This window comes from Cavia porcellus, unplaced genomic scaffold (assembly GCF_034190915.1).
Source record: "Cavia porcellus strain 051 isolate PalLab524CR breed Dunkin Hartley unplaced genomic scaffold, mCavPor4.1 scaffold_5, whole genome shotgun sequence".
NCBI classification, from domain to species: Eukaryota; Metazoa; Chordata; class Mammalia; order Rodentia; family Caviidae; genus Cavia; species Cavia porcellus.
In genome coordinates, this window is record NW_026947488.1 from 15624229 (window position 1) to 15650444 (window position 26216).

General features: G+C 46.0%; 4 protein-coding genes across 7 annotated transcripts; 2 read left to right on the forward strand and 2 right to left on the reverse strand.

Moving 5' to 3' along the window:
• Window positions 1-128: 128 nt before the first annotated feature.
• Window positions 129-2127, forward strand: Neurl2 (neuralized E3 ubiquitin protein ligase 2). 2 transcript variants are annotated; one of them, XM_023564237.2, is made up of 2 exons: window positions 129-991; window positions 1898-2127. In XM_023564237.2, exons 1-2 carry the CDS (start codon window positions 211-213, stop codon window positions 2011-2013), a joined length of 897 nt encoding a protein of 298 aa, XP_023420005.1. In that variant the 5' UTR covers window positions 129-210; the 3' UTR covers window positions 2014-2127. The 2 variants fall into 2 exon arrangements, with proteins under 2 accessions (XP_023420005.1, XP_003467744.1); XM_003467696.5 differs by having other exon boundaries at window positions 129-952.
• Window positions 2128-3374: 1247 nt separating this feature from the next.
• On the forward strand, window positions 3375-10088 carry Spata25 (spermatogenesis associated 25). Its single transcript, XM_063248262.1, has 2 exons — window positions 3375-3652; window positions 4007-10088. Exons 1-2 carry the CDS (start codon window positions 3598-3600, stop codon window positions 4618-4620), a joined length of 669 nt encoding a protein of 222 aa, XP_063104332.1. The 5' UTR covers window positions 3375-3597; the 3' UTR covers window positions 4621-10088.
• On the reverse strand, window positions 5691-8071 carry Zswim1 (zinc finger SWIM-type containing 1). Its single transcript, XM_013150365.2, has one exon. It carries the CDS (start codon window positions 8069-8071, stop codon window positions 6701-6703), a length of 1371 nt encoding a protein of 456 aa, XP_013005819.2. The 3' UTR covers window positions 5691-6700.
• Zswim3 (zinc finger SWIM-type containing 3) lies at window positions 8077-26098 on the reverse strand. Of its 3 annotated transcripts, none has more exons than XR_010047364.1 (3): window positions 25716-26098; window positions 12197-14197; window positions 8077-8214 (listed from the first exon to the last, which is right to left on the reverse strand). XR_010047364.1 is itself a non-coding variant. In XM_003467694.5 (2 exons), the coding sequence occupies exons 1-2, from the start codon at window positions 25868-25870 to the stop codon at window positions 12274-12276; spliced, it is 2079 nt and encodes a 692-aa protein (XP_003467742.2). In that variant the 5' UTR covers window positions 25871-26098; the 3' UTR covers window positions 10572-12273. The 3 variants fall into 3 exon arrangements, 1 of the variants encoding a protein (XP_003467742.2); XR_010047363.1 differs by lacking the exon at window positions 8077-8214 and adding an exon at window positions 9879-10040; XM_003467694.5 differs by lacking the exon at window positions 8077-8214 and having other exon boundaries at window positions 10572-14197.
• Window positions 26099-26216: the final 118 nt, after the last annotated feature.

Below are 26216 nucleotides of genomic sequence, written 5' to 3' on the forward strand. Positions count from 1 at the left end.
GGAGACAGGGAGCCCCTCAAGCCTTTGGGGAGCCCCTGTCCTGGACAGGGTCCCTGAGCACGCGGCGCTAGGACCCCCGGGCAGAGTCTCGGAGATGGGAGTCGTGGGGGCGGGGGCGACAAATGCCTTACATGGTTCTCGGAGTGCAAGAGCTCAGCCCTCCGCCCAAAATAGCCCCCGCCGCCTGCTGGCCTCGCTCGGGCCAGGGCGATGGCTGCTGCCTCCCATTCCGTGGAGTTGGGTGCTTCCTGGAGACCCACGTCCCAGGAGCCCCCTCCCACCCGCTTCCACCGTGTGCACGGAGCCAACATTCGCGTGGACCCCTCGGGGACTCAGGCCACGCGCGTGGAGAGCTTTGCCCACGGTGTGTGCTTCAGTCGCGACCCGCTGGCCCCGGGTCAGGTATTCCTGGTCGAGATCGAGGAAAAAGAGCTGGGTTGGTGCGGGCATCTGCGTCTCGGCCTGACTGCGCTGGACCCCGCCAGTCTCACTTTTGTGCCCGAGTTTTCGCTACCCGACCTGGTTAACCTGGGCCACACCTGGGTCTTCGCCATCACACGCCACCACAACCGCGTGCCCCGGGAGGGCCAGTCAGAGGCAGAGGCAGCAGCCCCCAGCCGATCCCCGGCCCTCCTGGTGGAACCTTATCTGTGCATTGAGCAGTTCCGAATTCCCCGGGACCGCCTGGTGGGCCGCAGCCGGCCAGGGCTCTACAGCCACCTTTTGGACCAGCTCTATGAGCTGAATGTGCTGCCTCCGACCGCGCGCCGCAGTCGCCTGGGCGTTCTCTTCTGCCCGCACCCAGATGGCACCGCAGACATGCACATCATCATCAATGGCGAGGACATGGGCCCCAGCGCCAGGGGGCTGCCAGCCGCCCAGCCTCTCTACGCAGTGGTGGACGTGTTCGCCTCCACCAAAAGCGTGCGCCTGGTCCAGCTGGAGTATGGCTGTAGGTATCCCTCCCCGGGGCAGCGACCTTCCTGGCAGAGTGAGCAGACCGAACCTTTTTTCTTTTGTTCCGGGGCCCTTGTCCGGAGTTATATCCTCAGCCCTCTCTTAAATTCAGTCTCTGAAATGACAGGTGTACTGCCCTCGGATTTTGAGGCTAGCACCTGTTAGGACTTCCTAGTCAGCCAAGTAGGCTTTGATCTCTCCAGCCTGGTTTAGAAGTAGAATCGGGCCTCAGACTACACCTCTGCTTAGAGTTTTGCACAAGATGAGTATACTCATCTCAGTTGATTAAAATGCTCTGCAGGGCCCTTTTAATTTTGAGTGTTTTCTATATTAACCTAGGGTGAAGAGTTTAAACTGATTTTGGATGTTGGGCCTCAAGAATTGTGTCCTTGGGCTGGGGATTTAGCTCAGCGGCATAAGCGCCTGCCTTTAGCAGATGTAAGGTCATGAGTTACATCCCTGGTACCACCAAAAAGGAAAAAAAAAAGAATAAGAATTGTGTTCTTTTGCCAGAAAAATGCTCGTCAATTTGGATTAATTTAGTGACACTACGGACCCCACATTGAAAGCTTTTAAACACTGAGATCTGGTTTCTTACAGCTGTGTTAAGCTTTATTTATAGCTCTATCACATTTTATGAATTCAGTGAGTTAGAACGTGCTCTGTGCCAGGCCTGGGCTGGAGAATGTGTTTGCATAGACAAATCAGAACTTCTGCCTCCGCAAGCTGCTGAGTGAAGGGGGAAGGAATTGTGCTGCCTTGTAACAGGAACAGGGCTGCAGCTTGTGAAAGTTGCTTGATCTCAAGCATATGAGCAGCCCATGAAGCGGCTGAGCTTGAGAGGAAAAGGGACCTGCTCAAGTTGGTGGGAAAGCTTCTGGGCCTCAGCCTGAGACCCACCCTTCAGATCAGTTTGTCTTTGACAACCTTCTTTCCACAGTGCCTTCCCTGCAGACGCTGTGCCGCCTAGCGATCCAGAGGAGTGTGGTGCACCGGCTGGCTATTGATGGGCTCCACCTGCCCAGAGGACTGAAGGATTTCTGCAAGTATGAATGAAGGCCTGCAGCTACTCAGAGTAGAGAGAGTGCATTCTGGTCCCAGAGCTGTGTTTAGTCAGAAACTGGCGCCATTGCTGCCAACACGGACCAGAAATAAACAGCTGACATGACATTCTTCGGGTTTTTAGAGCATCCCTTACTCCCACAGCCTGTGAGAGGCAATTCTAGAATCATTGCAGGTTAGCAGAACAGAGTAAAGGGAGCATTTTAGACACCACCTAATCTAGGAGTTCCTAACCAAACCACTATGCTGATGTCCCAGGCTGTATCACTGTATCTCTACAAATTCTCCTTCGATTTTTCAGGGGATTAGGCCTACATGTGATTGTTTATAAATGGCCTTCTTATTGTGTGTGTGTGTGTGTGTGTGTGTGTGTGTGTGTATGTGTTTGAGACAGGGTCTCACTATCTAGTTCAGGCTGGCCTTGGGCTCACTTTGTAGCTCAAGCTGGTTTGCAAAGATCCTCCTGCCTCAGCCTCCCGAGTGCTGAGATTAGTGGAATAATATGCATATGTCTCCATGACCAGCTTTTGGTGTATATGTGATGTAGGGTCTCAACTATGTAGTTTAGGCTGTCCTTGAACTCACTATGAAGCCCAGGGTGAACTAGAACTTGAAGTGGTCTTCCTGCCTCAGTCTCCCAAATGCTAGGATCACAAGTGTGTGCCACCACATCCAGCTCTTCTTACTGATTCTAATGTAGTGACCCAATTGAGACAAATTTCTTTAGACAGCGGCTTTAACTTTGATACATAGCATTGTCACTTGAGACAAAAAAATACCTAAACCTGACCCTGGGATTCTGATTTGTCTGTGATTAACTTGGACATTAGAATTTCTCAAAGTGTCTGGTTGCAGTGGTACACACCTGTAACCCCAGCACTTGGGAGGCTGAGGCAGGAGGATCACTATGAATTCGAGATCAGCCTGCGCTACGTAGTGAGACCCTGTATCAAAGAAACAAACAAAAGTATCTCAAAGCTCCATGCCTGGTGTGGTCAGCCTGAACTAAATAACGTGACCGTGTCCCCCAAAAATAAAACAGAGCAAAACAAGAATTTCTGAAAGCTCCTGAAGAGATTCAAATGTATAACGTAAACTGAGAATTAGATCCTTAGCCCAACTAGTTCATTTTGCAGAGAGGAACTTGAGGCCCAAAGATGCAAATGTTTTTGCCCTCCTGCTTTAGCCTCCTGAGTACTGGAATTACAGGTGTGTACCACCGTGCCTGGCCTTAGACTCCTTTATTTGTATCTCTGATCATTTGCTTCCATACAAATCTCATTCTCACAACTGGTGAGGTAGGGGGCATTCATCACTCCTATTGTACAGATGAGGCTACTGAGGAGCAAAACTGTCCCAGGGATTTGGCTAAGGTAAGGGCAAGAATCTAGAACACCCTGCAGTGTATTTTTAATACCATCTCATTGTCGTGTAAGATTCTAGAATGAATGGTCAATGGTATGAGGTAGGCTGCAGGCATAAAGAGGAGGCACTGTGAGGTGACATTCTAGAAGGGTGCAGAGGGTAGGGTAGGAGACATATGACTATTCCCTCATAAACCGGGGCTTTGGGGCAGCCATGTCTTACTTCCTGTCTCCACAATCTCATCCAGGTCTTCCATCTTCTGGCCAAGGTGAGAGGGTCTCCTTGAACCGGAGAGGGCATTGCAATTTCTCGTGTGCAGCTGCTTCCTGGCTTTGGGAGGTGGAGTTTTTCTGATGGGCATTTTGGGGCTGGCCTTGGAGTCAAGAAAAGGCATTCCAAAAGTCCCTAGTAATTGCTAATTACCCACCTGCTGCCTTACTCATCCAGTGCTCCTCTGTCACCTGCTCAGGGTTGGGGACTAGGGGTATGATGAGTAACATAGTTCCCAACCTCTGCGGTCCTTGGGCTGGTCTCAGTTGCTCCTGTGCCCAAGCCCTGCCCCTCAGGGCCTCTTTCTCAAAGAGGCCAAAAATAACATTCCGTCTCATTCCTGTCTCTGCAGGTGGGGTTGCTTCTCCGGGTTCCTCCCTTGGTCTCTATAGTCCTGCAGAGCCAGTGGTGCTGACCTCTGGTGGACCAGGCCCTCTGAGCCAGAAAGCTGAGCAGGTGGTACCTGGTGCCCAGGCAGTGCCTGACGCCAGGCGCCGCCCTGGGGGAGCTAGCTGGGAGACACTGCCAAGAAAGGAGTACAGCCGATACTGCCACAAACTCTGCCTCATGAGGCAGCCGGAGAGCTTGGGCTGGGAGGATGGCTGCTCCAGCAGCGGAGCTCCCCACCTCGGCAGCCCCAGCAGGCCTGGGCCCCTGCTGCTGTGTGGGATGTCACCAGGGGTTCTGCCAGTGCCCTCCGAGGCAGGGGGGAAGGAGGCCGGCTCCCAGTCTGACATCTGCATCCTGACCCTGGCCATGATGATCGCTGGCATCCCTACTGTGCCTGTCCCAGGCCTGCGGGAAGAGGACTTGATCCGGGCAGCTCAAGCTTTCATGATGGCTCATCCAGAGCCAGAGAGAGCTGTTGAGGGGGCGCAGTGGGTACAGACACAGGCCCACACAGCCTCTGGGGAGACATCCCTAGTAAGATCCAGGAGGGGCCAGCCTCGTGGCTCCTGCTTGTAGCTGGATGAAATAGCACCAGACACACAGGGTGGCTTCTCTGTATGGTTTTTGGGTAGATGGGGTTTGTGGGAACCTGGGAGGAATGGGGACTGGGTGGGGGTGAAGGAAAACTCCAGTCATTAGTACCCAGGCCCCACAGAAGTTCTCTTCATACAACTAAGTCTCATCAGATAGATTAAAATTACCCAGGTGAGGGGCTATACTCAGAAAGACTTCTACACTGAAGACTTGATCAAAATTTCTTGTACATTCATGTACAGTGGTGCACAGCTACTTGGGAAGCTGAGGGAGCAGGATCACAAGTTCAAGGTCCGACTGGGTAATTTAGCAAGATCCGATCTCAAGAAAAAAAAAAAAAAAAAAAAAAAGAAAGAAATCAGGTGTGGTGGCACACACCTATAATCCCAGCACTCAGGAGGCTGAGGCAGGAGGATCACAAATTTGAGCTCAACCTGGGCAATGCAGTGAGAAAAGGCTGGGACTGTACCTCAGTATGAAGGCCCTGGGTTCAACTGCCAATATTTAAATAAATATACATAACAAAGGTAGGGATGAAGCCCAGTGACAATCCCCAGTAACAGGGTAAAAATAGTCACAGGCAATGTGTCTTTTTTTTTGGTATGGGGATCCAATGTGAGTTTTCTTACTGCCTTAAATTTCTCAGCCTGTTGAAGGCAGGTGATGAGACCATAAGCAAAGAAGGAAAATTACTCACTAGGCATTCAGGCAAAGTAAAAGACCACTTTAATCTGATCAACTGCACGAGGATGCTCATTTGTGTATTTTTGTTTTGCTTTTTGAGACAGGCTCTCACTATGTAGTTCAGGCTGGCCTCCATCATGCTGCAAGCCTCCTGCCTCAGCCCCTTCAGTGCTGGGATTATACATAGCCCCATGCCCAGCAGAAGATAAACAAAATGAAGACTTAGAAAACTGACTTGCCCAGAATTCACTGCTAGTAAATGTAGAGCCAGGTGTCTGTAACAAAGCAGGGAAAGAACTCTAACAAATAATCTATTCCTTTCATAATATATCTGTACTGTCACCTACAGAACACAAACTAGGCAAGAGTTAAAATATAAAACATTCAACTTTATTGATCACAGAATAAAGCAGGGGAAAAACTGCTGAGCTGGGCCGAGCCACCTCCCTGAGCAGCCTCTTGGTCTATGAGTGGGCTCCCAGGCCAGCTCACTCATGGGATATGGGTCAGGTGAGTTTGCTTTCTTGTGACTAGGGCAGCTGGTACCAAGTCCCAGCCCGAAGCTCATCACCTGATTTTTTCTTTTTAAAACTATGCAGTTTTAGGGCTGGGGATTTGGCTCAGCAGCTCAAGCACTTGGCTGTTAAGTTCAAGGTCATGAGTTCAATCCCTGGTACCAAAAAAAGAAAACCAAGCCTAAACTATGCAGTTTAGGCTGTGCTCCACCTTTCAGCAATCCTTCTGTCTCAGCCTCTTGAGTGCTGGGATTATAGGCATGTACCACCATATCCACCCAGCCTTATCTCTTATCTTAGACCAGGGGTTCCCTGTATAAGATGAATGAGTTAACAATCATCTTTATCTTATGAATAAATTGTAAAAACCAAAACAAATGCCAGGGAGGCAGAGGCACACATCTGTAATCTCAGTACTCAGGAAGCTGACGCAGGAGGTTTGTTCCAAAGTTCAAGACCATCCTGGGTTACAAAGTGAGTTCAAGGCCAGCCTGAACTGCATAGCGAGACTCTGTCTCAAAAGACAAAAACAAAAAACAAAGAAAGAAAACCCACAAAACAAAACAAAACCAAGAATATACAAGAGATGAATGTGACTATCAAATTGAAAATATTTACTATTGGTCCCTTTACAGAAAACATTTGCAGCATGATGGAGGCCAGCCTGATCCAGCTCTATCCAAGCTGACTCCTATCTTACAGAGCGAGCCATATGCTAGGTAGCAGACTGTGGTAGAGTACAAGTCCCTTGTCCTTATTTGGGAAGGAAGTACCATGAAAATACAGCTGTGTGTTTCCTTGCATGTGGGTAGGGAAGGATACGAGGCATACATGTGTATTAGCATCTCCGAGCACGAGAGGAATCAGAGCTGTACTTGCTCATAAGGGCCGATCCAGCTGTCAGCTAATTCCCGCAGGGTGCTGTACCGCCGCTCGAACTCCTCTTTGCTACAGTGCTTTAACAGCTGACCCACCTCCTCTGTGAGGAGGGTCACTGCCAGGTACTTATCCAGAGTCTCGTTCCACTTGCTGCCCAGGATGCTGTCTAGGCTAGTGGCGCAGCCTGCCGTCCACTGAGCTGGCAGCATGTCGGGCTGGAGCACCTGGCGGTGTGCACTAAGCATGGCTAGGATGTGACGGCAGGGCAGATGGAAGACCTGGTTGAAGTTGCAGCTGCAGCTGGCAGGAGGCTGGGGCTGCACCTTGTGGGTATCTTCCAAGATCTGGATGTTTATCTTTTCTGAGCCAGAGCCAATGAGGTGCATGGATTTCTGGACCACAGCAAGCTCACCCAGACAGAGTTGGGCTGCAGGCCCTGTGCAGATGGCATTAAGGGAATTCTGGATGCCAGCTTCTACCAACTGTTCTACTTTGGGGGTTTCAGGGCTAGCATCTGAGGTGGTGTGACTGTCCTGGGGACTCATGCCCAGGTTGAAGTTTGCCTTGTCCCCAGGGTTCTGTTGCATGTATCGGCATAGGGAGGCCATGCCTTGTTTCTCAGATGAGTTGGTGCCAAAAAACTGACTGAGAATTCGGGTGGTAATTTCAAGGCTCTGGAAGTAGCGGATGCTCTCACTTCGGCTTCTCCAGCGGTGGGCCAGCCAGATTCGATCATTGAGCAGCCAGCGTGGGTGGAGCTCAGACACTCGGGATGGGGCGATGCAGCTGCTCAAGAGTATAAAAAACTTCCTCAGATTGCTTGCTGTGGCTGAGCACATCGTGCTCTGTAAGGAGGTCAAAAGCACCCTTTCCACAGGCTGTTCAAGGGACAGTTGATATAACTTGCCCTGTAGGAATTTACAAATGTGGAAGGCTGAGAGCAGGACCTCAGCTGTAGGGAACTCCATGGCTAGTGTGGGCAGTGAGAGGAAGTGGGGATCCACCAGGATGGTACAGATTCTCTCCCATGCTGGGTTAAACTTCTTGAACACCTGGTATATCTGGGCTAGGTCTTCGGCATCTTCTTTGGCAGGAATAGCAAAGTAGACTGCCCGGGCAAGAGGACCCTCTAGCTGTACTCGAGGTCCATCCACCAGGAAGGTATATAACACCTTGTCATTTGGGTTATAGGTGCGGTGGATAAGTAAGATCTCAGGGAAATGGGCAAAGAGGTCTTGCATAAAGCAGTTCTGGTAGTTGAAGGTATCCAGCTCAGGAGTCTTGCTAAGCTGGTGCAGCAACACAGGTGGGCTCGAGTCTTTAATCAGATTCCCATTCAGCATTGCTAGGGCCATGAGGGAGACAACAGCTTTCTAAATGCCCAGGTCAAAATACTTTCTCTGCCAGACTGTTACCTAGGCTGTGAGTCTCCCAAGTTCCACAGAAGTCAAGGGTAGAGGCTGGGCTGTGGTTTCTAATTCTTGTTTCAAAGATGCACCTGAAGAGAACAACAAAGGTTTAAGGAGATAGTATAGATTTGGCTCTTCAATTATTTATCTAGACAATATTTGCTGAACACTTAATATGTGTCAGCACTGTTCTACTGTAACAAATAGACAAGAATACATCAAATGAGAGTTACAGAACTGATAAACCTGCGCAACAAGTCCCATAGTGAGTTGGGAAAGGGGGGATACTTTAATTAATTAAGGTGATTAAGAAAGGTCTCTCATGGCTGACTGTGGTAATGCACACTTGTAATCCCAGTGGTTGGGAGCCTGAAGCAGGAGGATTGCTGTGAGTTTGAGGCCACATAGTCTGAACTGAACAGCAAGAGCCTGTCTAAAAAGAAAAAGAAAAAGAAAAAGAAAAAGAAAAAGAAAAAGAAAAAGAAGACCGAGGATTTAGCTCAGCAGCTAAGTGCCTGCCTGGCAGGCTCAAGGTCACAAGTTAAATCCCTGGCACCAAAAAACAAATGAAAACAAAAATCTAAAAGAAAAAGGGTCCATGCTGGGTGAGGTAGCACACACCTGTAAGTCTGTTCTCAGGAAGTCTGAGGGAAGATTAGAAGTTTGAGATCAGCTAGGCAATTCAGCAACTTAGATTCTATCTCAAAATGAAAAATAAAAAAGCAGAAGTTGAGATGTAGCTTTGTGCAAAAGTCCTGGATTCAATACCTAGTACTCCAGACACCCCCAAAAATTATGGGTGTGATGGTACGCACCTGGATCTCAGCACTCTGGAGGCCGAGGCAGAAAAATTGCCATGAGTTAAACCTGGGCTTCATAGTGAGTTCAAGGCCAGCCTAAACTGCATAGGAAGGCCCCGGCTCAATAAATAAATAGATGCAAAGGTTAGAGCTGCATATTCCGCTCCTCTTTTAAAATAGCATTCTAAATATATGTATGGCCTTTATGTCTACAAATTACTTCTTGGCCTCTATTCTTTCCCTGGGTGCTAGTATATAAAAAAAATAAACAAGCAAGCAAACAATACAAACACAACACAACACCTGTAATAAAAACTGTAATTGCTCCAAACTTGCTTCGGGATGCTGGGGAAGTCAGTGAGCCTCTCGGAACCTCAATCCGTTCCACCATAAAATGAGGCTAACAAATATGCACTGTCCCTACCTCTATTTACCCCCCTCCATTAGCTGAGATGCTCTACTGAACATGTTGGCCCTCAAACGGGCTACTGTCCACATTTCACAGATGAAAAACTGAAGCTTAAGGACGTTAAGGAATTTGCCCACAATTATTGTTACTTAAAGTCAAGTCTTTAGCTTGAGTTCCTAAGGGTTTCCCACAGGGTCCAAAGGAAAAGGAATATGGACTTTGACCCCTCACCTTTAACCTGGGTTAAAGATGGGAATGTCGGACGGTTGCGTTAGGAGTCCGGCTGAGTCAGAGCACTTAACCTCCCACTCTATCCAAGCTGTGTAATGTCGGACAGCAAGGAGCACAGCTTGCCACCCACCTTCACCTCCGGAAGAATCACTCATCCACACCCTAGCTCCGTCGCCATTTCTATTTGACCCTGCCTCCGACTCTGACTGACCTGAATGTTCTCCAACCACGACGCCAAGTTGCAGTGACTCAAGCCAATGGCCTGAGGAGTTCGTTTCCGGGTTTTGGAGCCACGGACCAATGCTAGCGCGACAGCACGAGGGCGGGTACTGTTACCAGGGTTACAAGGGGACGCACGGCTGGCGACAACCAATGAAAAGCCCGCTCGCATCTCATCGCTGCGACTGGAATTCTGAAGCCTTCCTTCATCCGGAACGACTGGAAGGGCAGGTTGCTATATAAGTTCCCTCACAGGCTAAAAATGAAAATGAAAATAAATAGCAGTATTTTACTGAAAACAAAATTATTTGGGGTGGCGGTGGTTGTTAAACACAAGCCCAGAGTCTTACAGTCCAAATGTCGTTGTACCACATATTCTACTTTGTGGGGAAACTGAGGCACAGGCCTAATTTCTGCCTCTCTCACAGGTATCAGGAACCCAACCCTTGAGGCTGAGGAAATCCAGATACGAAAGAGTGAGAGAAAGAGGTGTCCAGCCTGGGTCCATCCACAATTTACAGAATAGGTTCAGAGTGATGCTGTGACTTAAGGTCTCAGTGAATTAGTCAAGAGTTGACTGCTTGCCATTTATGGCCCTTGGTTTCTCAGAAGATGAGTCTTAAAGCTGGTGGTTACCAGGCTGTAGGCAATTAAGATTACCAACTAGCAACACCATGTGTTGGTGTTTAGTATTGCAAGGAAAATTTTATATAGATCTAGAGGGGAAATTGGGGATTAGAATAGACAAGCACGCTAATTTTTGGGTTTTTTTTTTTTTTTTGTACCAGGGATCGAACTCACGACCTCGAGCTTGTCAGGCAGGAGTTTATGCCGCTAAGCTAAATCCCCAACCCAGCATGCTGATTTTTATAGCTGAGGAAATTGGGGTCAAAGAGATTAGGGACTTGCCCATAGTCCCCCAAGTTCTGGCAGTCATAACTAGAATTCAAGTTTCTTCCAGTCTATATGAACTCTTACTCTGGAATATTCGGCAACCCAAAATCAACACTGAAGGCTTGATTGATACGAAGAAAAAGTTAAGTGGTGAGTTGCTTTTCAGTTGAGGCATTAGGTTCTATTTGACTACACAGCCCCAACTGTAGTTCAGTTGTAGTTTTATGTAGTTCAGGCTGGCCTAGAACTAGTGTAGCCAAGGGTAGCCTCAAATTTGCCATGAGCCTCCTGCTTCTGCTTCTCAAGTACTGGGATTACAGGCGTGCACCACCACACCCAGGTCTATTTTTTTTTTTTTTTAATACCAGCACCGGGGATCAAACTCAGGACTGTGCGCTTGCAAGGCAGGTGCATATGCTGCTGAGTTAAATCCTCAGCCCCTGGTTCTATCTTAAAAATTAATAAATTCATTGTTTTTACTTTTTTTTTTTTTTTTTTTTTGTGGTGCTGAGATTGAACTCACGACTTCACGTTTGCCAAGCAGGTACTTAACGCTGCTGAGCTAAACCGCTGGCCCTGTTTTTATCTTTTTTTTTTTTTGTCTTTTTCGTTTTTATCGGTACCAGGGATCAAACTCACGACTGCCTGCTTGCAAGGCAGGCGCTTATGCCGCTGAGCTAAATCCCCAGCCCCTGTTTTTATCTTTTTTGAGACAAGGTGTAACTATACAGTTCAGGCTGGATTTGAACTTACAGAGATCTTGCTTCTGCCTCGTGAGTGCTGGGATTACAAGTGTGTGCCACCACATCCAGCTCTAAAGTTAATAGATTCATATAATGGCTGGGGATGTAGCTCAATGGTTGAGCACTTGCCAGTAACACAAATGCAAATGCAAACCAGGCACCATGGCACATGCTTGTAATCCCCGCTACTCAGAGGGTTAGGCAGGAGGATCACACATTCCAAGACAACCTGGACAACACTTCGAGCCCCTGTTTCAATATAATATAAATCCACGTACTTCCTGACAGTAAAGATAGCGAACCTAGGAGTCCTGCTATGCAATTCTTTTTCCTTCTCTGATCAAGTAAAACATATTCCCTCTGCTTGACTTCATTTTTTTAAAAAAAAAAAACCAACTTTATTTAATATGAATAAAAATAGATGACAAATGACAGTTTCTTCATAAAGAGTGGCACCAATTGAGATCACCCTCCTCTTTGTCCCTGAAGAAGGGCCCTTTTTCTAGGCCCATTTTGTCTCATCCTATCCTGGGGCACAGGTTCATCTCTGTAAGGAGAATAAGGTCTGATCTTAGGGTCAGAGGAGAAACAGGGATGACCTTTCAGCATGGGGATAGCTTTGGCCTTGAACAATGAATGAGGTTCCCACAGAATGGAATGCCAAAGGGCTGAAATGAGGCAGATTCACAGGACTATCAACCAGGGAGGTCCCTTTCCTCCCTATTTTAACAATCCCCTTAGCCCTGTCTAGGAAAATATTGGTTAAAATACTGACCCCTAACATGACTTGTCCATTTTGAACTCTTGGACTTCCAAGAAGAGTTTGTGGTCCAAGGTGCCAGGGCAAGTGTTTTAGTCATGCATTGTGGCTTCATCGAGAGGGAGTTCCTCCCCTTCCTCTTGTTTTCCCCAGAGGAAAGGAAGGCAACCCACATCCTTGAAGCCTCCTGGCCGCCCAATGGACTCAGATGACTGATGGGGATCAGCCCAGATGTCCACAATCTTACGCAGGGTGGAATAGCGCTCCTCCAGCTCTGACCCCTCAGTCTGCATTAGCAGGTTCGCTAGCTCCCTACTTAGGTCCTGAATCATGTCATTCCGACCCTGATTTTCAGGCTCATCTGTGTTTAGGATCCTACCACGGTCCTGGAATTCCCCATTAGGCCCAAGAAGGTGCTGGTACTTCTTTTGCCACCTGCGGCACACCATAGTTTCGTCTACTGGCTGCTGGCTATTGTGCAGGAGGGCCAAAATATGCCGGCAAGGCAGGCGGTACCACTGCTGAAAGGAACAGCTGCAGCTACAGCCATCTTTGCTAACCTGGTGAGAGTCCTCTAGGAGCTGAACATCCACTGAGGAACCAGCAATCTCCACTAGGTGGGTGGAATTCTGGACCACCTCCCACTCGTTGTGGCATAGCTTGTAGGCCAGTTCAGAGCCACTTCGGTGCAAGCTGTCCAGCATGCCACCCTGGGAGGGCTGCTGCTCCAACTGAACCTGCTGTGAATCAGGCTTTGTTTGTTCCACTGGTGCCCTGGTGAGAATTCCTCTACAAACTCCAAAAGGTTTCTTCGCATTTGGTGGCATGCTTGGAGTCCGGGTTCGCTTTAACTTTGGAGAAACTGTGGGCAGGTTCTTCAAGGCTTTGGTATTGAAGAAGTCTATGTAATCCACAAAGCGGAGGATGCAGTCCAGCAGGGACTGCTGTTCCCGGAAGAGGCTTGACACCTTGCTGGTGACAATGTCCAGGCTGTCCATGTAGGTGTTACACGCATGCAGGCCCTTCCTGACATGCATGTACCATAACAGTTCACAGGAGAACCAGTGTGCCTGCAGGAAGCTGAAGAGATCCTCATCCAGGAGGGCTTGGGACATCTGACAGAGATTTTTTAGGCTGGCATCAGAAGCGACAAACACAGCTTCCCGAAGGGCTTCTTTCATGAGCCTTTTAAAGGATGGATTTGCTGCACTGCGATGCAACTTCTTCTCTAAGAGCCGGGTTGTGTGGTAGATGGAAAGGAGAATCCGGGCAGCAGGGAAGATCTCCTGCAGGATGGCCCGGTGAGGGAATGAAGGGTCCACAAAGACCACCTTGACCTTGGGCCAATCAGTGTTGAACTCTGTGAAGATACGTAGCATCTTGGCCACCAAAATGGCCGTCTCAGCCTTGAGCACAGAGAAGTGGACCACTCGACCCTCTCGTTCCTTGTTCTCCACCAAGAAAGCATAGAGGACATGGCCCTGAGTGTTCTCCACCCGGTGCAGCAGGAGGTTCTCTGGGAAGCGGATGAACAGGTCACTCATTTTGCTGCTCTGAAAGCTGAGCCGGTCCAAGTCTTGGTTGGTGCCCACACTGAAGGAGGCCATGGAACCCTCATCTACTTTAAGAAAGTTCTTCATCACTTTTGCTATTTTGGTCAGGTCGGAAGGAGTGATGTTTTCCTGTTCTGGCTTGAATGGTACTTGAATTTTATCTGGGCAAAATGGTGGCTCTACTGGGGTCTTCTCAGCTACATCATCATCTTTCTTGACTGTGGATTGCACAAGCTGGAGTTTCTGCAGGCACACTGTCTTTTGAGATCTGCCAGTGGTGTCTCCTCTAGGACCAGCAGTTTTGGAATCAACATGGACATGCTGGGTGTTTAGTTCACTGATAAATAGTCTATCTAGTCTCTCATTGTACCGCAGGAGCAAGTATGCTGGGCACATGTCGTCCTTCTGTGTTCTCTTCCTGTGTGACTTGGTCCGAATACAGACAAATTTCACCTGCACATATCTAGGGAAGGTAGAGGCGACAGTGAGAAAGGTGCTGGCCGCCCCCCTCTCTTATAAGACATAAGGCTCCAGGGGATTCAGATTGGCCGACCATAACACAGTACAGAACATAAGGAAGGTTTACAAGCACTCTCCATCCCACAGGACTCGGCTCCCTCTTTGAGACTCTCTAACTACAACTCCCCTCAGTCTCCACAGCAGTTCGAACCCCCAACTCCTTCAGTGCATTTGTGGCTGTCTACAGTTGCATGTCAGGCAGGATGCAAGGAAAACAGACAAAGTGCAGCAACTAACTGCCCAGCTAGTTTTCTCTGTTTAAAATTTCCCCTTCAGTTGGGTGTGGTGGCAAATATACCTGTTCTTCCAGCACTAGGGAGGCTGAAGCAGGAGGATTGCCACAGGATTGAGACCAGCCTGGACTACATAGGAGACCCTCTCTCAAAAACAAAACAAAACAAAACATGTCCCCTTCATTCTTGTCTTTGGCAGCTAATGCTTTCTCTTCCTCCAGACAGCATGGTTAAAAGTGAGATTCTCAGGGGCTGGGGGTTTAGCTCAGCGGCATAAGCGCCTGTCTTGCAGGTGTGTGGTCGTGAGTTCGATCCGTGGTACTGATAAAAAAGAAAAAGACCAAAAAAAAAAAAAAAAAAAAAAAAAAAAAAAAAGTGAGATTCTCATAAAGAAAAAAAAAAAAAAATGAGATTCTGAGGATACTGGACTAGACCATGGCAATTACTTAAGTGCTTTGGGGTCCTCTGGGGCTCAGTATATCTGGCTTTTCTCTCAAACAGGGAAGATCGCTGCTCATCTCTCATTCAAAGAAAAATGACCATATAGTAAGTTTCTTTGTTTTGTTTTCTGGTGATGGCAGCTGAACTTAGCTGAACATGGTAAGTGTGAACTCTACCACTGATCTTTAGCGTCCTTTTTAGCTTTGACATTCCAGGCTAAAAATGATGATTCAAAGGAAAGTGTTAATTACACTCAAGAACCCATGCTTCAAGGCCCGACCAGCTCCCACTTCTGCAAAGCCTTTGGGGATGCTCCCAAATTACAGTAACCACTCCTGCTTCTGAATCTATAGCATTTATCCAAAAGGCAAACATTCTCTGGGTGGCAATATACCTAGTGTGGGTAAGAAGGGTACATGTGGCTCCCAGGATGTGAATCCCAACTCTGCCAAGTAGAAACTGTTTAACTTTGAGCAAGTCACTTCACCTCTCTGGATGCAACATGCTCACTGTAAAATGAGATGATCTCATTTGGGATGTCATAAAAATTAAGTGAGCCACAAGCAAAATAGCCCAGAGCCTGCTTCAGTCTTTCATTTATGCTAAATAAATACTAACTTCTATTCCTATTACAGTTCCTATGCACTCTAACATTTTGTTGGATGCTTATGTGTTGGTTTTCCAATTGGATGACATGTCTTTAAGTATCATGACTAAGTTACTCTTCAGTGTATTCCAAGCACCTATTACAGTGCTGCTCCTTTAGTGGATGTGTATCAGTGGTGCCTTGGATGAATGAATCATGGACTACCAGTGGGTGGGATGGCTCATATCCCTACCTCTTCAAGGCATTAGTGGCCCATCCCAAATATAGGGAGGGGACAAAAATCTAGCCCCTGGCTTCAGATGGCATAGCCTGGGCGCCCTACCTACACTCTAACCCAGCTGGTCCTCCTGGCACACCCTATAGAGCAAGTTTAGGAAAACAGGACATGTCAGTCCTGTGACAGCAGGGTGGAGTGTCCTGGGGCTGAGAATGTCTGCACCTGTTGTGTGGGCAGTGCAAAGACAGCACTATCTCCAGCTTTGAGGCAGAAAGGGCTGGGGCATTCCAGTGTACTGGCAAGGTCAGTGAGAGATAACCACTGTGTGACCTCTGCCTATCTCTCCATCTAGTTTCCTGTGTCCGACAACCTGCCCACAACTTCCTGTGTTCACCCTGAGGTGTCTTAATTGTGGGCCTTTGCTCATGTTGATTTGTTTCATGACCTTCTCACCTTCATCTCAATGCTTACTCACCCTTCAGGGCTACATGCACCCTCATCTTTTCTAAGTGCTTCATCAAGTACTTACATTGGCTCCACCCCTTCACTGGTTCAACAGCTTAGCCTAATTCTAGCTCATTCAGTCATACTGGATGTTTACGAATGTTTGTAGAGCTATTCCCAAAGACACCAGTGATTACCAACCCCACTGCTCTTTCCACTATTCCTGGCTCCATTAGTGTTTATACTTCCCTGGGCATTTGCTTTAATTCCTCCTCATTTATATTCAGTATGTTTTCATCCTCCTCATCGGTTTTTTTTTCCAGTGCTGAAGATCAAATTCAGGGCCTTAATCATGGTAGGCAAACACTCTATTACCAGCTATGCCCTCAGCCATACAGCTGACATATTAACAAGTCTTAAATTCTTGTCTACGTTGTAATGTGTACTGAGGATTATATGCCAGGCTATTTTAAGTTCCTAATGTGCACTGTCTTATACTAGGAAAAGGTTCTTTTATAATTACATTTTATAGTAAGGGAAGCAGGCTTAAAGAAGTTCTTAAGGATGAGAATCTAGGATTTAATCCTGCAGCTAAGACCTCACCATCTGGGATTGAGCTAAATTTGTTGTGTACAGCGTGACCAGTTAACCGTTATTCTGCCAGTTTTCCTTTACACACGTTACCCTCTATGCTGGGTGTGTTGGCACACACCTGTATTCCCAGCCTTGGGAGGCTAATGCAGGAGGATTATGAATATGATTGCAGCTTGAGCTACACAGTAAATTCAAGGCTGGTCTGGACCAGTGTGAGACCTTGCCTCAAAAAGAAAAAATTCTTATAATTTGTAATTTTTTTTAATCCCTATTTTTTTTGGGTCTTTTTCCTTTTATCGGTTCCGGGGATTGAACTCACGACCGCCTGCTTAACTCACGACTGCCTGCTTGCAAGGCAGGTGCTTATGCCACTGAGCTAAATCCCCAGCCCCTATCCCTCCTCTTCTTGACCCTCACATTGGTCAGACTCAATAACTTAAAGATCTCTAAACATACTGCTTTGTTGCATCATGAATTTCAAACTTAGGAGTCCTGGGTTAATTTTTTCTACTTTCTGTAATCTTTTTTATTAAGCTGTAAGTTACAAGCTGGACATAGTAGCACATATTTCTATTCCCAGAGGCAGGCAGGCAGATCACAAATTCCAGCCTAACCTGGCAATTTAACCCTGTCTCAAAATAAAAATAAAAAGGGAGGAGAGGTTGGAGATGTAGCTCAGTGGTAGAGTGCTTGCCTAGCATGCCCAACAAGTCTTAATGGTATCAACAATGGGTTATCACTCTTTTTAAGACTTTTTGTTTATTTTAGACAAGATCTTTGTCTCTGTGTATATAATTTGTACCTTGCAAATGGATAGAATTTTTATAATCAAATAGTTATTAATTAATGGTACTAGGGACTGAACACAAGCCTTTCACACTGCGTTACAGCTGCAGTCCTTTTTTTTTGTTTTTAAATTTTGAGACGGGGTCTTGCTAAATCACTAAATTGCCCATACGAGGCTCTGACTTGTGTTTCCTCTGCCTCAGCCTCTCAGAGTGCCGTCATTACTACACCTGCCTTATTTATTTTTGCTACTGAGTTACATCTCGAGCCATTTTTAAATTTTGAGACAGTTTCTACTAGGTTGCTCAGGCAGAACTGCAACTTGAAAGCCTCCTGATCCAGCCTTCCTGAGTGCTGCGATTACAGAGATTACAGATTACTAGACAGTGCACATGACTAGTAAAGGTATTTTTGACAAAGTAATTTGAGTTAGAAATAACTCTGGGGAGTCAGGTGTAGTAGCATAACCTGTAATCCCAGCACTTGGAAGGCTGAGGCAGAAGGATCACCGTGAGTTTGAGGCCAGCCTGGACTACATAGTGAATTCAACCACAGCCTGAATTACATAGTGAGACCTTGTCTCAATACAAAACAAAACAAGATAAAAACTGAAATAAGACTCTGGGAATGTTACTTTGAAGAGCTGGAGATTGAACACAGGCCTTGCCTATGCTAAGCAAATATTCTACTAGTTAGTTATTCCCTAGCCCCTCACTTTTTTTTTCTAAATAGCTGGGACTATCAACCTGCATCACCACAGTCAGGGTAAGAAATTAAAGCCAGACATGGTGGCATACACCTGAAATCCCAGCTCTTGGGAGAGTGAGGCAGGAGGATTGCTGTGAGTTCAGGCCAGTGCAATAGTGAGATTGTTTCAGAAAAATAAAAAACAAAACCAAAAACAAAAGAATTAAAATTAAAAAAAAATTAAATTCCACTGGTTAGTTACGTGTGTTGGACAACTCACTTTCAATTTCTTATTTATACATATGGAAATAATAATAAAAAGAGTATAATGTTATGATACAATTAGCCCTCCATTTCCCCGAGTTCCACATCCTCAGATTTAATGAAGCATGGATTGAAAATACTGGAAAAGCCACGCATGGTGATGCATGTCTGTCATGCCAGCACTTGGGACATTAAGGCAGAAGGATCACTGCAAACTCAAGACCAGCCTGGGCTACCAAGTGAGTTCAAGATCATCCTGAATTGCATAGCAAGACCCTGTCTCAAAAGGAAAACAAACAAACACTGGGAAGAATTGTGTTTGAACAAATACAGGCTTTTCTTCTTGTCATTATTTCCTAAGCAATACAAGATAAGAGCAGTTTATATTGTATTAGGTATTATAAGTAATTTAGACTTGAGCATCCAGTGATTCTGGTGGGGATCCTGGAACAAATTCTCCTTTTACACCGAGGGACTACCTCATTAATTATGTACTTGGTACCGAATCCCAGAATGAGCAGATTAAAGTGAATTCAATTAGAAGGCTGTGACAGAGCACTGAGGGTGTAGCTCAGTGGCATGACATTTGCCTGATGTGTAAGACCCTGGGTTCCATTCCCTATACTGAGAACGTGCACGCATGCACACGCCTGCACACACAAAGGGGCTATGACAGAACTGTTGGTTGCCCACCCAATATCATCTTATCCCTGTGTTTTTTCCTAACAAAGAACCAATTTTATTCAGTTTGCCATACCTTCCCCCCATAGCTACTAATCTAAACCAATTAAGGTAATCGCATTAGGATACTGGCCCAAATCTGGACAAAGAAGACTGATGGGAAATCTGCAGGTGACCAAGGAAGGCTTTTGCTTCTGGGGATGTGAAGTCTTCATTTGTGCATGGCATTTGTGACATTCTGAGGCAAGCGGAGAGGAGGGTGGCACAGTGGAAAACTGCAAGTAGCACAGGCCAATGGCACAATGGCCTTGGAGGTCCATCTCGGGGCTTCTCACTACTGGCAACCATTGAGTCAGGGTTTTCAGCTAGTTGCAGCCCAAAATGTACCCCGAAACATTTCATAGTAATTTAAGTGAAGCCAGGTGTGGTGGCGCAGGCCTGTAATCCCAGTACTCTGGAGGCTGAGGCAGGAGGATCACAGTGAGTTTGAGGCCAACCTGGGTTACATTGTGAGTTCAAAGCCAGTCTTAAGATTCTTAAAAAAGGGTGCTGGGGATATAGCTCAGTGGCATAAATACCTACCTGACAAGTGCAAGGTCATGAATTTGATTCCCGGTACCCCCCCCAAAAAAGGATCCTTAAAAAAATAACAAGTAAAACAAAAAAGGAAAAAAGGGTTTATTTTAGATAATGGAGTTTTTTTAAGACTAGGGCTGGGGATGTGGCTCAGTGGAGAGCTCTTTCCTTGCATGCACAAGGCCCTGGGTTCATCCCCAGGGCCACATTTAAAAAAAAGCAACTCTAAATTGGTCACAGTGGTTCACGCCTCTAATCCCAATACCCAGAAGGGTGAGGCAGGAGGATCACTATGAGTTCAAAACTTGCCTGGGCCAAAACACACAAAACAAAACAAAACAAAAAACAAAATGAAATTAGTTATTACATGTAAGAAAAAAGCTATTAGAACAATAACTATATGCCAATTCTTAGAATTAAAGAACAACTTAAAGCATTAACTGCCCCACCGCATGCAATGATTTTCTCTGAATACTATGACACTTCTAGTCTCATTTTGCAATATTCAAAGATCAGTTTTGCCATAATATCGCTGGGCTTTATTAAATTTTCCACAGGATTTCTTTATTTGTTGTGGCACAGGATATTGAACTCAGAGCCTTTCCAGCGAGCTACATCCCTAGCCTTTTCCTATTTTTTGAGACAAGGTCTCTTTAAATCACTAAATTGCTCAGGCTGGGCTTGAATTTGTGATCCTCCTGCTTTAGCCACCTAGAATGCTGGGATTACAGGCATATGTCACAATGCCCAGCTCCAATTTAAATGCATTGCTATGCAAATCTTCTACTTTTCAAGTTTTTACATCTCACCTACTTGTTAACTTCCTTTCTACCATTTGTAAACCTGCATAAGGCTGAAAGTTCTCTATCATTCCTTTCAGGGACTTCACATATTCCTGCAAAATTTAGGAGATATATAATTTCAGTTTGCAGGGTTTTCTTTGCTTTGTGTTATCCTGATGTTTACATCTTTTCATCGTCAGATACTGTTAAAATGATGGGATTAGGGCCAGGGGTTTAATTCAGTGGCATAAGTACCTGCCTTGCAGGCGCAGGGTCATGAGTTCCATCTCTGGTACCCCCCCCCCCCAAAAGAAAATAAATAAAAATGGGATAGCAGGGAAAGCAGGAAAAAAGGTTATGTGGCAACTAATGAGTCATTAGTTTATTGGCACCATTTTCTTTCCTTCCTTTCTCTGTCTGTCTGTCTGTCTCTTTTTGGTTTTCTGAGGCAGGGTCTCACTATGTAGTACAGGTTGGTCCTGAACTTACTGTATAGCCCAGGCTGGCCTTGAACTTGTAGTGATCCTCCTGCCTCAGCTTCCCAAGGGCTGAGATTATAGGCATGTGCCACTATTCTTGGCTATCAACACCATTTTCATTTCATGACTTTTTCTTTCTTACACAGCAATGTAATCATGGATACACGAGTAATGAAAACTCCATTATCTAAAATTCTAGGTTAAAATATATGGTAAAGAATAAATGAGACAATGACTGTTAAATTTCTTGCTAACTACCTGGTTCCAGAAAAAGTGTTATAGCTGGGGGTGGGGGGTGTCAATGGTGGCACATGCCTGTAATCCCAGCATTTGGGAGGCTGAGGTAGGAGGACTGCTGTGAGTTCAAGGCCAGCCTGAACTACATAGCAAGACCATGTCTCAAAACATTAAAAAAAAAAAAAAAAAAAAAAAAAAGACTGCTCAAGTTGCTAGCAATATTAAAGAGAATTGCAAATGGAGGCCACAGTTTTAGATATACCTGCAATATTGTGATTAAGGATCTGGTAGCAGATGGTCACTGAAAAAAAAACAAAACCAGATTAAAGGGTGGGATAGTCATTGCAATCCCAACCTCTAGGAAAGAGGGGCTACAAATTAAACTGATGACTGTCAGTGGTCAATAATCAATCATGCATATGTAGTAAAGCCTCCATAAAAACCTAAAAGGCATGGTGAGTGACACATGGCTGTAATGCCAACACTTGGGAGGTTAAGTCAAGGGTCTCTCCAAGTGAGGAGAGCCTAGGCTACAGAGTGAGTTCAAGGCCAGGCTGAATATACAATAAGACTCTGTCTTAACCCTCAAAACAAGTACCACTACCCCCAAAAGACAAGATTTGGCTGAATACAGATGGGAGGACTGGGTATTGATATGTCCTGAAGACATGGAAGCTCGGAGGCCTTTCTCCCATACTTTGCCCTATTTATCTTTGTATCTTCTGCAGCATTCTTTAAAATAAACTGGTAAACCCCATGTGAGAGCACACATCTATAATCCAGCACTCAGAAGCTGTGGTAGGGGGATGGCCTTGAGTTGGAGGCCTGTATGAGCTACATAAGTTCAAGACCAGCCTGTATATGGCCAGACTTTTTTGCTAAATACGTAAGTAAATAGATAAACAGGTGTATAAATAGATAAAGACTGCTGAACTGGGGACGGTGGCACATGCCTGTAATCCCAGCATTTGGGAGGCTGAGACATGAGGATTGATGGCCTGAAATTTGAGGCCAGTCTGGGCTATACAGTGAGTTCAAAGCCAACTTGAACTACAGAGTAAAGCTGTCTCAAAAACCGGAACAGAGAAATTGAAAACAAATCAAGTCGACTGGTAACCCTCTGTGTTGGTGCACACCTGTAATATGAGCACTTGGGGGCTGAGGCAGAAAGATTTCAAGTCTGAGGCCAGCCCGGGCCACATAACAAAGTCAAGGTTGGTTAGCTTGGACCACTCAGAAAGTTGGTTACCCTATCTTGAAAAACAAAAATAAGCTGGGCATAGTGGCTCACGCCTGTAATCCCAGCACTTGGGAGGCTGAGGCAGGGGGATCCTTGCGAGTTCGAGACCAGCCTAGGCTACAAAGTGAGCTCAAGGCCAGCCTGAACTGCACAGAGACCCTGTCTCAAAAAAACAAAAATAAATTAAGCTGGAACGTAAGTGTTTCCCTAGGTTTTGTGAGTCTATGCTAGCAAATTAATTGAGCTCAAGGTGGGGACAGTGGGAACTCCAACTTTCCACCAGACTTGGCGACTGGCATATGAAGTAAGGAGATAATGCTGCGGCATGGGGCTCTCAACTGGTGAGGTCTGACACCCCTACTTCTAGGTAGACAGTGTCCAAGCTGCACTGAGTTAGGGGACACCCTGCCGCTGTCTACTGCTGCATTCCTTGCTGTGGACAGGGGAAACAGTTTATTTTATTCCTACATGATCACAGTTGTCCAAAGCCAGCCACTGTAGCCACATAGCCAAAAACATAGGTATCCTGAGTTCGTGGAAGTGCTAGCTATAATCATAAAACACAGATGTAAACTTTAAGTCTTTGTCAGCACCAAATTGAGAGAACCATCTACGGGTAAAACAGCTTAAACAGCTTTACTTACTACTAAAAAGAGATTGCCAATATGTAACAGCCAATCAAGACAAAGGCTAAAACACTTCCTCTTCTGTTTTATGAACTGTGCTGTACAGCAGGCGTGGTGGTGCACACCTGTAATGCAGGCACTCAGGAGGCTGAGGCAGGAGATTACTATGAGCTTGAGGCCAGCCTGCGCTACATAGTGAGTTCAGAGCCAGCCTAAACTGCATGGTGAAACCCTGTCTCAAAACTCAAAGCAAAACAAAACTGTGCTGTAACTGTCAAGAAGAGTTTTTTTTTTTTTTTTGCTATGTTTGTCTAAAGTACTGAAGAATTCTTTCCATAATAACCTTTATTGTGTGTGTGGTTTTAGGGTTGAAATCCAGGGATGTTCTACCACTGAGCTAATATCCTAGCCCTTTCTTATTTATTTTACTTAATTTCTGTGAGCCTTCAATCCAAAGCCTTTATATTAAGCTACATTCAAAGCCCTTTTTGAATTTTTAATTTTGAGTCTGGTGCAATGGTCTGTAATCCTAGCACTCAGAAGGCTGACACAGGAATTCAAGGTTAGCCTGGATTGTACGGTGAGACCTTATCTCAACAAAAATTTTAATTTTGAGACAGGTTTTGCTAGGTCAATTCGTTATCCAGCATGCTGGGCTCAGTGGCACATGCCTATATACAAAAATTTGGGAGGCTGAAAGAGGAGGATTGCCATGAGTTCAAGACTGGGATACATAGTTCAAGGCCATCTTAAACCTAAACTACATGAGACCCTGTCTCAGAAAAAAAAAAAGCAAAGAAAAAGAAAATTGCCTTGGAATCCTCCTGATTCAGCCTCCTACATGCTGGGATCACAAGCATGTACCACCAGCTTTTTATGTTTTGAGACAGGATCTCACTAAATTGTCTAGGCTCACAATAATTCTCTTGCCTCATCCTCATAGGTGGCTGGATTACAGGTGTGTGCCACCGTCTCTGGCTCACAATAAAGTTTTTAAGAATTTTCTGAGTCAATCTGATTTTATTTTTTGCCACTTAATGCCAACTCTGCAGTACCATCTGACTGTCCTTTAAAGTACCATACCCAGCACCTTCTATCATACATTATAATTATGGCTTCAGCACTGTTTTGTCTACTATTGTCAACAGATTCTCATTTATAAAGCATTTCAATCGATTTTCAGTTTCTAAAAAGTGGACATGCCATGTGACGTGATGCACGCCTGTAATCCCACCATTTGGGAGGCTGAGATAGGAGGATCTCTGAGTTTGAGCCAGCTTGCACTACACAGGGAGACCCTGCCCCTCCCCCCCAAAAAAGGACAAATTTACATGCAGTCTGGATTTCTGACAAGGAAAACCTGGCAACAGCACATCCTCATTTTCACATGGCAGCCATCAGCTGGGTTAGATAGATGGGGCTTGCTTTTCATTTTAATCTATTGATGTTCCTTGCCTGGCACAAAGTCCAGGTGGTGTTGATTGTTTAATCATTTTTTTCTTCTTCTCGTCCTTTTTTTTTTTTTTTTGTCTTTTTCCTTTTTATCGGTACTGGGGATCGAACTCACCACTGCTCGCTTGCAAGGCAGGCGCTTATGCCGCTGAGCTAAATCCCCAACCCCTTCTTCTCGTCCTTTTTAATTTTTGTAGTACTAGAGACTGAACCCAGGGCTTCAAACATGCTAGGCAAGGACTCTACCGCCGAGCTACGTCCCCAACAACCCCCCCCCCCTTTTTTGGTACCTGGGTTTGAACTCACAGCCTCGCGCTTGCCAGGCAGCTTATGCTGCTGAGCTAAATCCCCAGCCCTCTAGCCCTTTTAAAATTCTATTTTATTTTTAAAAACAGGATCTCGCTATATAGCCCACACTGATCTCGAACTCATGGTGATCCTCCTGCTTCAGTCTCCCAGATATCTGGAATTAACAGCCTGCTCCATTACAGCTTCACTCTATTTCTTAGGAGTGAAACCTTCTAACACTGGGCTGTTTCACCTACATCCAGAAGGCATCTGAGCTTTCAACACACCTTGGACCCTAAGGCAGTCGCATCAGCCAAATAGAAAAATAAAACTTAACTATAATTCTGAAAACATCCCTGCAGAGTAAAGCATGAATAACATAAAAAATGCTGCCTGGAAAGTGTAACTTGCTTCAAAAATGATTATTAACTAATTATCAGAAGCTCAAGAACTACTTGCAAAACGAATCAATGAAGGAATAAACTATACAACAATCACGTTACACTTTCTAAAGACGGGACTAAAGAAGGAAATAACGCCAAAGCGTTTTTATCTGTTTTCCAAGGTCACATTTCGTGCCTGGAGTACTGCAGATGCTTAAAAAGGGGGTCGAGGGATACTGTGCCGTTACTATAAATTTCAGAAAAGCTTGGGAACGAAGGCGTGAAAGTGGAGTCGGCGGCCAAAGAGCCATGGCATTTCCTCTCAACGCTCGACGAGTGCCCGCAGAATGAATGGCCATGCGAGCGGGGCGCCAAAGCATTCCCTCCTGCAGCCTTGCTCGGGGCCAACCTCCCACCCCACCCTCATTCCGCGCCCCGCCCTTACAGGACGTCCTCGCGGATGGAAGTGCCGTGGTTGAGGTTGTGGAAGCGGACGGAGACGCAGTCCCTGAGAATGAAGGAGCATCTGTTCTCCTTTTTGTAGGCGCTAAAGCACTCCTTGAAGTCTTCATAGGTCTTGAAGCAGCTGCCCAGCTCCATGGCGGCCCCGACAGCGCACGCCAGGGGTTGGCCCCAAGATCACACTAGGGGTCAGAGGTCACACTGTTTAGCGTGACATGGGACCAGGACGCCTTAAGGCGCAGCCTCAATTAGATGACCTATTAAAGAGCTCATAAGAAGCCCCAGGTACCACCGGGTTATAAGCAACTGGAGGACTCTGCTAGGTGACAGAGAGGAAGTGACAGTCCTTATTATAGAGACTCGAGGTTCCACCTCCTCCTACCTTCATATCCAATGACACACGGGACTCTCAGATTGACATTTATTTATTCCAATCGCTGAAGAAAGAGAGCCACACCCATTTGGGAATGGATAGGAGTGCTGA

Excerpts from the sequence above, each read along its gene's own strand:
- Neurl2 (XM_023564237.2), top strand. The coding sequence starts at position 211 with ATGGCTGCTGCCTCCCATTCCGTGGAGTTGGGTGCTTCCTGGAGACCC. Across the intron at positions 992-1,897 it reads GCAGCGACCTTCCTGGCAGA|TGCCTTCCCTGCAGACGCTG; the intron begins GTGAGCAGACCG and ends TTCTTTCCACAG.
- Spata25 (XM_063248262.1), top strand. The coding sequence starts at position 3,598 with ATGTCTTACTTCCTGTCTCCACAATCTCATCCAGGTCTTCCATCTTCT. Across the intron at positions 3,653-4,006 it reads TCTTCCATCTTCTGGCCAAG|GTGGGGTTGCTTCTCCGGGT; the intron begins GTGAGAGGGTCT and ends CTGTCTCTGCAG.
- Zswim1 (XM_013150365.2), bottom strand. The coding sequence starts at position 8,071 with ATGGCCCTAGCAATGCTGAATGGGAATCTGATTAAAGACTCGAGCCCA.
- Zswim3 (XM_003467694.5), bottom strand. The coding sequence starts at position 25,870 with ATGGAGCTGGGCAGCTGCTTCAAGACCTATGAAGACTTCAAGGAGTGC. Across the intron at positions 14,198-25,715 it reads TCCATCCGCGAGGACGTCCT|ATATGTGCAGGTGAAATTTG; the intron begins GTAAGGGCGGGG and ends TACCTTCCCTAG.